At 39.7% G+C, this 13,309-nt stretch overlaps 1 protein-coding gene across 1 annotated transcript; it reads right to left on the reverse strand.

Moving 5' to 3' along the window:
• Positions 1-1,774: 1,774 nt before the first annotated feature.
• On the reverse strand, positions 1,775-10,489 carry tmtops3a (teleost multiple tissue opsin 3a). Its single transcript, XM_058649142.1, has 4 exons — positions 10,108-10,489; positions 8,056-8,384; positions 3,585-3,818; positions 1,775-1,999 (listed from the first exon to the last, which is right to left on the reverse strand). The coding sequence occupies exons 1-4, from the start codon at positions 10,487-10,489 to the stop codon at positions 1,775-1,777; spliced, it is 1,170 nt and encodes a 389-aa protein (XP_058505125.1).
• Between the last annotated feature and the right edge of the window lie 2,820 nt (positions 10,490-13,309).

A 13,309-nucleotide genomic window follows, 5' to 3' on the forward strand; every position in this document is an offset into this window, starting at 1 on the left:
GAAGTCTGCAAACGTACAAGAGACGTGACCTTTGGTGAGTTCATGTGTGCTTGCATGTGAAACACCTTGTTCCTTTTTTTAACTCTGTCATGTCACCTTGCAGTGTGCAGTAGATTGTCAAATTGAATACACTTTATTGTCCCCACAGGGAAATTATTCTTGGCAAACGGGCTACAAAAGACATATCACAGAATATTACAGAATACGAGTAAAGAAAATTCATTGTAATATAAGCAGCAGCTGACATTAAAATCTGAGGCTTGTGACACTATGAAACAGAGGCTTATAAAAGAAAGAAAAAATCGAGTCAAACTGTGTCCTTGTTGAATAGTGAGACACATTTTTGAGTTGGTTGGTTTTACATTGGCTCACTCTTTAATGTCTGCATGACAGTAATAGAGTACAATGGTGTGTTACAACGATAACAAATACAAGCATGATACATTTTACACCACACAGTGTATCCATGTGTCTCTGTGGTGTTTTCACAGCCTGGATACTGTGCGGTAAAGACACGAAGGTCAAGAAATAACACGTTTACTCCAAATGTGTCCTGATACAACATCAGTGTGCATGGTCACTAAAGTTAATCTGACTGTATGACCATGAACAAAATCAACGACACTTAAGTAATAACAGAGTCATTTTATTCTTATGCAAACGACACAAGACATTCATTGATTTTTACACATTTTTCATGTCTGTGCATGTGCTGCAAACAAAATTGGCACATGCACGATGAAGGTGATTATTTTAAAAACATATACGACACTGTACATTGGCAGTATCACATATAAATGACCTGCATGTGTCCAAGTGCATTTAAGCCAGTGTTTCCCAATCCCTGCCCTGCGTGTGTTGGAGCAGAGAATCATGTAAAAACATGCAGGACAGGTGTCCCCGAATATGGAATCCCATTTCTGCCAGACAAAAAATAATAATAAAAAAGATAATAAAAATATCCTGAAAGTAAGTCGAAATTCTGAGATAATGTGACTTTAGTTGCATCGGATGTTGGACATAATCGTTAATCTAGTCGTTTAAAAGACTGAACGATTATGTCTAACATGTAACTAAAGTCACCTGTTATAGTTACACTGTAAAAAGAAAATGGTTGACAAACTTTTAAAATACTACTTCAATTGCTAACAGCTAAATTAATTAAGTTAATTCAAACTAATTTACCAAGTTATATGCATACAACCTGCTAACATTAGTTTGAGTGAATTTCATTCATTTAGCTGTTACCAGTTGAAGTATTATTTTTTTTAAAGTTTCTCAATTTCTTTTTTCAGTGTAACTCATTTTAGATTACACTTGCAGCTGGTTCGGCCAGCAAGCCATGGATGAAGGTGCCATTATGTCATCATTTTTGTCTCATAATTATTACTTTTATCTCATAATTTTGACCTAATATCTATTAATTATGACTTTTTATCTCATGATTATGACTTTTTAACTTATAATTTCCCCTTTTTAGCTCATGATTTCTTTTTTTCATATAATTATGACTTCTTATCTCAGAATTATGACTTTTTGATTTATTTTGAAGACATTATTATTTTATTTTATTTTTATTTTTTTTCCTCATACCCGAAGGACCAGAATTGGGTAACACAGATTCAAGCAAAGGCTGAGCTTCATGGCACTGAGTTTACATTCAAATGTCACATTCATTTTCAGTCACGTGTCGAAATCAATGGCAGGAGACGAGAGATTGGAAAACTAACGGATATGTTTCCACAGTCTGTCCTTACAAAGATACAAAACACTTCTATGGGGTGAAATGAACGACGAGCGCGTGGGGCTCCTTGTGTCGGCTGCAGTGGACGGCACTTCTGGAGCTGCTGTGGGTTCGAGGCTGTGCGGTGCTGACAGACATTTGTCGACAGAGGGGGGAGAAGTCTGAGTGCTGCGCCCTCGGAATGGGATGCACCTCCTCTTGAATGTGATGGGCTTCTCTGCTGCATCTCATCAGGGCCACAAAGCATCTGTAGAACTGCGTGACAACAAAAATAGAAAGAGATCGTAGTACTTGTTTATTTGGGTGATTTGCAGTTAATGAAAAATAAAATCTAGCTGTTTAAATTAAAACTAGTATTCATATAAGAAGGGAACATTATTATATATGTATATATATGTGTATATATATATATATACACATATATTTACATATATGTATATATGTATGTATATATATATATATATATGTGTGTATATACATATATATATATACATATATATAGTTTGTTTCCTGATTTATTTTGGTAGTCCCAGTCTTGTTTCTTTTCACTTCCTGTCAAGTTTCCCGCTTCTGTGATTGGCTCGTCTACTCTAATGTGTTTCACCTGTGCGTCGTTGTCTTCCCCTCTCTCTGTGTCTTTATAGTCAGTTCTTTGCCAGATCTTCTTTCTCTTGTGCTTTGAGTCCCAGGGTTTAATTTTTTTTTTAGTGAATTTGTCCATTGCCTCTTTTTTGACCTAACCTTTGCCTGTCGATGTTTTTTAATATCTTTGCTGCTTTGGTCTGATTTTGACCTCTCTGAGTCTAGCCTGAGCTAATTGAGCTATTAGCAACAACAGACTATACATAACAATCGTGAATCTGCAACTGAGAGATTTTTTTTTTAAAAAAACATTGAACGCAATATTTATTTGGGACATCTACAGTATATCACATGTAAGGGGCTAAGGCACGGGTCTCAAACCCACAGTAGGGGGTCGGTCATGTGGGGAAAAAAAGTCTAACTACTATGGAAAGTCCAAATATGTCAATACTGTAATCGAAATTACAATATTCATGATGATATTTCACATCATTTCAAAATAAAAGTGTTTGTTTTGGCTTGGAAGATACATAGTTCACAGCAGGAAAGCATTTATGCAAAGTGAATCTATTAATGAGGCAAAAACATACAGAAATAAGTCATAACTTGATATTTTGTGAAATTGGTCGGAGAGCAAACGGATACATCTAGGGCTGCAACTGATTATTTTCCCAATTGATTAATCGGTCTATAAATCAGCTTGCAGATAAATGACAAGCTAACTAAGAAAACATATGATTAATGTCTCAAGAAATGTGATAAAAATGATTATTAAGCGACTGCAAATACAACAATGCAGCCATTTACACATGACACATGACACTTTGAGTTATTCACAATTAAGCTTTTTCTCCAACACACACACATTCAGTCACTTGTTGCGTTGCCTGGACACGTTTGTCATTTCTGCATGCAGCATATCCTTTAATTAGGGCTCCTTTTGTGTCGACTTGCGTCACATTTGTTGATTTGTAAATGTTTAGGAAAATGTTTTGCTGCGTTCTCGCGGTTACCGTGGAAGCACGCCGGCTTCTCAGCGAGAAGCGGCCGACAAGTGATTGTTAATAAGCCCTGAGAGTAAAAAGTGCTGAGGATGACGTCACAGACGCCTGGAAACCATTTAGAATGGTATGCCTCGTCTTCCTCTTCACTTTACAGAAGCTGAACCAGCACACCTATCACATTTTTTTTTGAAGATGAGAGTGATTGCGAGTCATTGTTCCTCACCTCACCACCCTCCCCTGCACACGTCTCTCACCTGGTTGTTGAAAAACATGTAAATGACTGGGTTGATGACGGTGCTGAACTTGGCCAGCACTGACGGCACCACACTGGCCGTGGGAGTGACCAGCCCCAGCCTCCCGAAGGTCGCCACCAGGGCCATGATGCCGTAGGGCATCCAGCAGAGCATGTAGCACGACACCATGGACAGCACCATCACCAGGATGTGCTGCTCTCTGCGCTGAGCAGCCAGCAGGTTCACCTTACCCACCTGGAGACAGGAAGAGGGGGGGGACAACTTTTTATAATCCACTTTTTAATCACCTGACATTATTTTGAAAAAGGTGAGCCTCCATTTCCCCAACATTCATTCATTCATTCATTCATTCATCTTCTACTGCTTTATTATTATCCTCCACATGGTGCCAATCCCAGCCGACATAGGGCAAAAAGTCCATCACAGGGCTACATGGAGACAAACAACCGTCCACTCTCAAGCTCACACCTACGGTCAATTTGCGGTGTCCCAGTTTGCCTTATTTCCCCAAATCCCTGTGGCTCCTGATTCTCTGGGTTAAACAACCCAAGAGCATTTATCGCTTCACCCCACAGAGTGTTCTGCACTTGCACTTGCCAACATGGCCAACAGAGGCCGCCAGAGGCTTGTTGTGTGAATGGGGTGGAGTCTGCTCCATCGCTGATTGCCTTGTTCTGTTTTCATTTCATTTATTATTCACCGTGTTTTCCGGACTATACGTCAAAAATGACACCACGAAGAGGAAAAAAACATATATAAGTCGCATCAGTCCATAAGTCGCATTTATTTCTGTGTCTTTCTGTTGCTCGACTTACCGTTTTTGGCTGCATACTTTATAATTTGCAGTTTAAATTCTGCAGTGTAGCTTTTTCTTTTTGGTGCATTTTATCCGTGTTCTCCGTCTTTACGCTTTAGTCGTGTCATTTTTCCGGTGGTGCAGTAGCAGCAGCGCTCAATTGTCACAAGTGTGGACGGTGCCCTCTTGTGGTCATAGATAACATAGCGTATATTTTTGATATCTAAGTCGCTTCTAAATATGGGTAGCATGGCAAGACAAAGTACTAAAAAAAAAGCGCGACTTATACTCCGGAAAATACGATAGTTCTGACCTGTGTTTCCTTGCACGGAACACTACGTACAGTTATGTAAAGATGTCTCTTTGGACACTGACACACTCTGTTGTCCCTTACAGCGCCCTCCTGTGGACTCTGAGGCAAATGAATGGTGTCATTAGTTTTTAATTTCAGACAGTTAAAGTCGATCTCAAAAGAGACCGAGGCAGAGACAGTGCCATTTATTTTCTGTTATGTTTGGGTCAAGCTCCACAAACACGACATCTTACGTCTGGATAGCACCGTTTCTTATGAGTGTAAACTGAATTTAAAAGTAACGACCTACAATACTGGGGAGCCTTAACGTGTGATTTATGATTGGCTGCTGTTGTGGAGCAGTTGGACAGATCCAATATATATCTATATATACAGTATATAAATATAAGACTCAGAAATGGTCATGTTACAGTAACCATAGAAACACTGATGGTTTAAGTTTGGCCGGCAGCTTTGTGACCACCACACACATGAGCTCCTGCGCGCTTCATTAAATCTGTCCTGCTGCTTTCTCCTGATGCCGCGGCATCTGTGGGATAAAAATAGTTCCCGTGTGCCGTGTATCATGAGCCGTGGCCGGAGTGTTGTGTAATCTGCAGTGACTGTGACTTCCTCCCTATTGATTTCATGTGGACTGTGGTGGTCACGGCCTTGTGTAATCACCACTGTGCTGCTCATCGCGGCGCTTCGTGGATTTGAACGCGAAGGCATTTTATGTCAAATTACTCCGCATCGATAACCCACTTAATTACACAGCTACTGGGTCTTGACCTCTGTCTCTCTTTTATAATTATTCAGCAATGATTTCTGCGCGTCCTGACATTATTTCCGTCATGAGTTGTATTCGTGAAAAAAAGTACAGTTAAACCATGTTAATCATGCAACAGGAAGACGACACAGTGACAGTAAGGGATCAGTTTGGACGAATGCAGTTTGTCCCATAGAGAACCGTGCAGCCTTGTTGTTTTTATGTGGGCCAAATTCTCTCATCGTTGGTACAGTATATGGATTGTGCAAGAGAAAAACCTATAATTCGGCCTTCTTTAAATCAGCAACTTACATCCCCAAGCACAAACCAAACAACTCCGTATCAGGCCAGCTGCAACTCAAACCACAAAGGCCTCTGGGTAACCCAAAATGTTCCTTCCTTATTATATCTTTGTTGAACCTAACTTCACCGGGGCAAAGGACCAACAACAGTTCTGCCCAAGGTTGACTCTAGGTATGACCTTCTCCTCTCCTCCAAACCAAAGATAAACCTTAACTTTGAGATTCACGGGCAGAAGGACAGAGGAACTGTTACCGTCTCCTTGTTCATGTCTGCCATTGTCTCAGTTCTCGTCTCACCTCAAAAATCGAAATTTCTGCAACTTTCCGTTTTTTTCCGTCTTCTTATGTGTTGTTGAGTCAAACGTTAAGATTCATTTTATATGACATTTTTCGTAGTGATATAAAGTAGCAATAATTGTGCAGAGGACACAAAAATAGACCGTGTTACTTTTGTTTTTGCCAAGTTAACAATCCGATTTGAAACATTTCAGTACATTTAGATAGTTGGTAAACGTTATAATTTTTTTCCATCAGATTGCCTAGGTTGTGCTGAAAAAAAAAGGATATAAGACACTCTATATTCATTCTTATAGCCTGTGTATGTTCTGTACGTTTAAATCTAGTAATGGAGAAAAGCAGCTGAAATGCTAAAGCTATTAGATTAGATTTTTCTGGTTTAAGCATCACATTTCTATCATATGATGCTGCTGCTCTGGAAACAGAGACACACGCTTGAGTCACATGACTGCCTCTGACGTGTCGGCCACCAGGAGGTTCTATATTCAGATGCTCTGTGTTTTAGGAAAACGCTGTCAGAGGGCAAACACGGCACCGTTGACCCCGCATTCAAGGGCACGTTAATCAAGTCTGCACATTCTTTCATGGCTCTGCACTGCGTTTTTATTTGACTTTTTTTAGCGGTAGTGCTTGCATAATATCAGGTATCCGTTAGTAACAGGTGCCGCCCCCCCATGATGGGTGATTCATTTATCTGAGCTACAAAGACACCCGCCACCAATTTGGAGGCCATTATAAGCCTTTATTTGTGCCACAGCAGCTTTATATAAACCACACTGAGGTGCGGATGAGTCACGGTCAACTGAAAAAGGGGGTCATCGCCCTCGAGAACGAAGCCAGGGACTGAATTTACTGCAAGATGTTGCAAATGTTGGGATTAAAAATGACCTCGGAAACTCATCATGACATGAGTGGGAGTCTGCGAGCAGCTCCACAACCTCCTGGGCTACGATCGAATATATACCGGCAGCTTAAGTGTCAAAATGGAGGCCATTTAGCCGAGCCGCATGGTGAAAGGTGGCACTTTGAGCACATTATCCTGAGAAAATTGCAGCTCACAGAGCACAGCACACCTTCCGTGTGTGTGTGTGTGTGACACCTGTTGAATGGAGACATTGGCAATGCCACAAGTGTCAGAAAATCCACAGATCACACATATGTGATGATATCTGTGATGATATGTGTTTAAAAACAGAACGTGGCAAGTGATGACTAAAAGGGAGAAATGGGTTTCACTGTATTGCTCCCATGTAAGCTGTTTTTAAACAGGAAATTCCCATCCCCCTCTATTACAAGAAAGAGAAATCATGTACTTTTTGTATTACATTCATAATCACAAAAACCTACAGAACCCAATTCTTTTCTTTCTTTTTTTTTTTTTAACCCTTTAACACCGCGTGTATCGCAGGCGACACGTTTTCCCAAGTGCACTTTGCATTACCGTAATTACGTGCTAATTATGTGCTAACGGAAAAATTCCAACGGTTTCTGAAAGCTGTTGCAGGAAGCCGGCAAATCCGCTTGTTTGTCACGAGAAAGAGGGAAAAAGTGGGGAAAAAATGCCTGTACATAGTTTCCATTTTTGGCCTGTTTTTGGACATTGAGACAAAACCTCAAAAAACGTTATTTTAAATATGTTTTATACTGTTCAAATGTCACATTTAACACTCAGAATCTGGTGTTAGTGTACAACTACATTGTAAATTGTAAATAACTGCCAGATACTGAAAGAAAACAATGGGCAAAAGCATTCATTTCTTACTGGACATTTTCAGGCTCAAGTGTTAAAGGGTTAATGTTGCTTGTAATATCTGGTTGTTTCCTGCTTCAAGTTTCAAGAAGCTTTATTATCCCTGAGGGGCAATTAGTTTTACAGCCAGTAGAAACAAACATGTATGACAAGACAACAAACACATTCGTGGACAAATGAATCCTTTAGTCTGTTAGTGCTGCATCTCAGCAGCCGATATCTGCTTAGTAAGTTGTTGTGTACAACAGGTATCGTGTGCACTCACCCTCCTGATCGCAAGCAGGATTTGACCGTAAGAGTAGACCATGAGCAGAAAGGGCAGCAGCAAGCAGAAGATGAAGAGACACAGCACGTACGACACGCTGGTGGCCGAGCGGAGATGCCACTGGACCGAGCACGTGGTACCGGGTCCCTCGGGCCCGTAGCTGCTCCAGCCCAGGAACGGTGGCAACGTCCACAGGAGAGAGTAGAGCCAGGAGCCGCCGACACAGAGCCAGGCCTTCCTGAAGTCTGAGATGTCAACCTGGGAGGAACGCAGCACGGTGGTGCACCGCTCGTACGAGAGAACAGCCAGAGACACCAGGGACACAATGCCTACGAGCACAAAAAGAGGAGAAAATGGAAATTTGATTTTACTGAGGGAAACCTTAGCCTACTTCACTGCAGAGTGAGGTGGAGACCTAACAGACCTACTGTTCAAAAGTACGCAAAACGTGGTTTGTACAAGGGAAAAATAAATGGAAAAGGACAAAGGCCTTTACAAAGTGATTCCTATATTAAACTTACGTAAATGGGGGTTGATCTCATGGTTTAGGTTATAGGGATAATGCTTTGTCTATTCTGTCCAAATCAATGGAAGTCCATGGTATAAGCGCTGAGTTTTTCTGGACCAGTAGTTGAACGGCAGAACCTGATTTATGTGGCTCTGGTTACGATGTAAACAGTAGTTAGTGTGTGGTCTGACTAAGGCTGGTTAGGCTGTCTGTGAATAGCTCCTCACTACTTCTCTTGTGTCTCTAATAATCCTGCCTAAGTAAACTGGCCTTACCTTATCATGTCGAACGGTGTAGAAACTGAGCGTTAAGTGTGACTCATCGGGTTGGATGTGGCGATTATACAATTTCCTCTTTTGTCTGACAAATGGAAGAAACCGTATCCGCATTTCTGTCTGAGTTGCAAAAAGCCTTTAGCTGAAAGCTTTTGTCTGGTGTCGAGGCTGGAGTGGGGGTGGTGTTCCAGATTCAAAGGAAATGAATTTACACGTTGTACATGAATCATCTTCACTTTCATTAGCAGAATGTAAGTCATAGTCACTGGGTTTCTGTCTCAGTACTGACATGAGGGATGTTTTCATTTAAATGTTATATTAAAAAGTAGAGTAAAAAGTAAAGTACATTCAAGTTGGCTTTTGTACTCAACTTCCACATCACACTTTATAATTTAATGATGCACACACACACACACACACACACACACACACACACACACACTAGTTAATCATTACCTCATGATCAGTTAGTAATTAGTTAGGTGATCATCCAGTAGATGTGTGGATTACTCAGGGCATTTGTTTATTATGTACCAAACACTAACTGATGATTAGTTAATCATTATGTAATACCTAATCATCAGTGATAGTTATTAACTGATTGGTTAACTATTAACTAATAATCAGTTTAAGTTAATTATAAGTTAGGTGATCATCAAATAATCATTCAGATTACCTATATTTACCAAACAATATCTTACTATTAGTTAATCATTAGGTAGTCATTGCCTAATGACTAACTAGTCTAACTAATCATCAGTCCATTGTTAGTTAGTTATTAGTTATGAAGTAATTCTAAGGATTATCTACTGTGGCATTCATGTATCAGTCACTAACTAATGACTAGTTAATCATTTGATAATCATTATGTAATGATTAACTACTCATCGATAATGGTTATTTACTGATTGGTTAACCATTAACTGATAATCAGTTTAAGTTAATTATAAGTTAAATGATCAAGTAATCATTTGGATTACCTGCACATAACTAATGATAAGTTAATCATAATATAACATTACCCAATGATTAACTAATGATTAGTTAATCACTAACAATTAATGAATCACTAACTAATGATTAGATGACTAACGGATGGCGAGTTGGTTGTTAATTTTTAAACATTAACTAATGATAAGTTAGTTTCCATTTTGAGTAACATGTCATTACACTTTCATAAAACTGCACTTACTTTTACTAATAACTAACACTTTTTCTCAAACACTTGTGAGAACTTTTACGACTGCCCTCACTGCACGTGCCACTTACCAAACAGGGAGTTGGCGAACCCGTACCACTTGCAGCCGCTCTCCCCGATGAGCCACCTGCCCTGCACACTCGCGGCGAAGCTGAAGGGCGTCCCGAACACGCACACCAGCATGTCGCTCACGCTGATGTTGAGCAGGATGAGGTTGATGGGGGTCCACAGGGAGCGGAACTTTGCAAACACGAGCAGCGCGAGCAGGTTGTTGAGGATCCCCGCCACGAGAATGAAGCCCAGGCAGACTGCCACCACCGTGTGGCCGGTCCGGCTCAGCCCGCCGGTACTCGGAGGAGCAGCAGCGGCAGCGGCGGCGATGATGCTGATGCTGGAGCCGGACAGGGAGCTGTCTGTGGTGCTGAAATTGCAAGCGCGCGTGTGGACGACCATAGCAGTGAGGGGAGAGCAGAGCGATGGAGAGGAGGGAGCTGATGCTGGACTCACACACACAGAAGCCACAGCACAGCAGCTCCTCTGATGCTGAGAGGGAACACACACTGTCATTAAAGTGTCAGGAGTAGACTTTACTCTGTAGGTGCTCTTCTTTATACACATACTGCACCCTTATAATAAATGCAACCCCCACCACCACCACCACCACCACTACCACCACCTCACTTCTCCCCCCTGCCACACCATACCATACTTCACCTTTCTATCTTTCTTTCTTTCTTTGAGTTTCTCCAGTTATTATAATACCTTATTTCCATCCCTCTGCTCGTGTGCAAATGCACTAAATCCACCACTCTATTGCTTTCCAAGCTTCAAATGCAAAAAGGTCTCTCTAAAGGCTGTTTGTGCTGCAGAGCTCATTTTCTGACAGTTGACACCGACTTTCATGGCAGATTGTCCATCACTGAGGTTCTGATTTCACGGTCACATTGTTGGGGAGAGTCACTGGCAACGCTTCAGTCGCTTCAGAAGCATAAACTTTCCTCGCATGATTTTTTTTGCAAAGTGCTGCATTTCGTTTCATATTCAGCTCAAGTCACTGACAATGAAAAATGCTCACCTGCATTTTCCTTCACCAATCAGCCTGCAAAAGTGTATTTTATTCACTTCATCAGTGTGTGTGGAGAATCAAAGACGCCACAGTTATTGATGCCTTATTGAACTGAAGATAAATACACCACAGGTTGCCTTTCCATTCCAAATGACAATGGCAATGGATGCCTAGAAGTACAGAAATACACATTATGAATTATATTTGCATTTATATACATTTCAAAATGACAGAGAATAGGTTTACTTTACTAATAAAAGAAAACAGTATGTGGTCTATTTTTGTCCTTCTTTCTTGTCAAATGAAAGAATGTGATTTTTTTAAGAAATTATTATTTTTATCTAACACAACAAAGACCTCCCACAATGCACTTGTGAAATAAGATTAGAGCGATTACATGACTGGAGGTGATGTCACTCTGCTGGAGAGATCACCGTATTACGCAGTTATAATGGTCACTGGTGTCAGAGTGTGTGTGTGTGTGTGTCCCATTCTTGCATCATTGACTTATTTAAAGCTCGATGGGCTGCACACACACAGACAGACCAACACCAACCATCATACCACGTGAGTCTTTTTTTTTCAAGCCTGAGTAGCAGCTGAATCCGTGTCTTCCCTCCTGGAGAACTGTGGTTCCTCCTGCTCACCTGCTGCCATCCTTCTGCCAGAATCCCTTAAATCCACTGCAGCGACAGCATCATGAAGACTAAACGGAGGCAGAATAATATTAACAAAAATCCCCATAAGTGACTTATACTTGCTCACTTCTTCTTCAGAAGGTGTTAGTGCAGTCCTATATTTATGTATTATTACATTATCAACTGCAGTTATTGAAAATTTCTCATCTTCAGCTGTCTTTAAGGTGAATGACTGACACGTTCTTATACCCAGACCTGGTATTCAATATAAACAGCCTTAACCTGAGAAGACACAGACTCAGAATCTGAGCTGTCTTTAATAAAATCTTTTAACTTAACTCATCACTGATCATCAAAAATCTCCATAAAACACATTTTCAAAGGATTCCTTTTAAAATGTTAGTCCAATAACATAATAATTTATTACTTTATTCCATTTACAATGGCCAAAATAATTACTTTATTGGCTGTTATCACGTTTTTTTGTTGTTTTGATATGTGTCTTTTGATATGTTGTCTTTTATTTTCATGGCTACAAAGACCTTCATAGATACAACAGTAAACAATCAATAAAGTGAATGGAATTATCATTAGGTTTAACCAGAAATGTTTCAGCACAAATACTTAAGTTAATATATGGGTGTGTGTATTTAATCACAGGTGTATTCATGTCTCATTTATGCATTTATTTGATAACTATTACACAGTATAAATGAGTAAAAGGCCATGATGATAAATCATATGCACCAGAACATAATTTATTCAATCCTTTTAATTAAAACATTTTAAAATAAAACACTAAAAACAACATATATATTTATATAGCCCATACAAGTAAAAGTCCCGTATTCCCTGTTTTCTGTCCTGGAAAAAAATGTGAAGCATCAAAACTAAAATAATTTATCATGCTGAACAGCCCTTGTTGGATTTATTTTTGAATTTTGGATAAATTTTGTTTTATATATTGAGATATGCAATATCAAAACTGTCTCTACATATCAAAAATTTAAAAACAGTGCATTGAAAACGTGTTATAAATCTGCCAACAGGTGTCACTGTTGTTTACTTTGTGGTGTTTCCACCACAACAGTGCATCTGTTGCACGTTACTTTACAAAGTCAGTGACAGTATGGAGTCGTTTTTTTAAATAAAAGCAAAATTACATCAACTAGATATTTTAGGCCTACATCTACGGAAGAGTATAAGGGTCACATGTAAAGAATTCTAAGATTAAAGTCAAAATTCGGAGATTAAAATCAAAATTGTGAGTCAGGTCAAGAGATTAAAGTCAGAATTCTGGGGGAAAAGTCAGAATTCCAAGATTAAATTCAGAATTCTGCAATTAAAGAAAAAGTCAGGATTCTGAGATTAAAGTCAGAATTCTGCAATTAAAGAAAAAATCAGGATTCTGAGATTAAAGGCAGAATTCTAAGATTAAATTCAGAATTCAGAGAATAAATTCAGAATTCTGAGATTAAAGAAAGACTTTTTTGTTTGCACACATCACTATTGGTTTCCAGCTCTGTAAAAAATATCAACAACTAAAAGTCATCCAGATAGAACTGCAGA

This window comes from Solea solea, chromosome 14, assembly GCF_958295425.1.
Source record: "Solea solea chromosome 14, fSolSol10.1, whole genome shotgun sequence".
Classification (NCBI taxonomy): Eukaryota; Metazoa; Chordata; class Actinopteri; order Pleuronectiformes; family Soleidae; genus Solea; species Solea solea.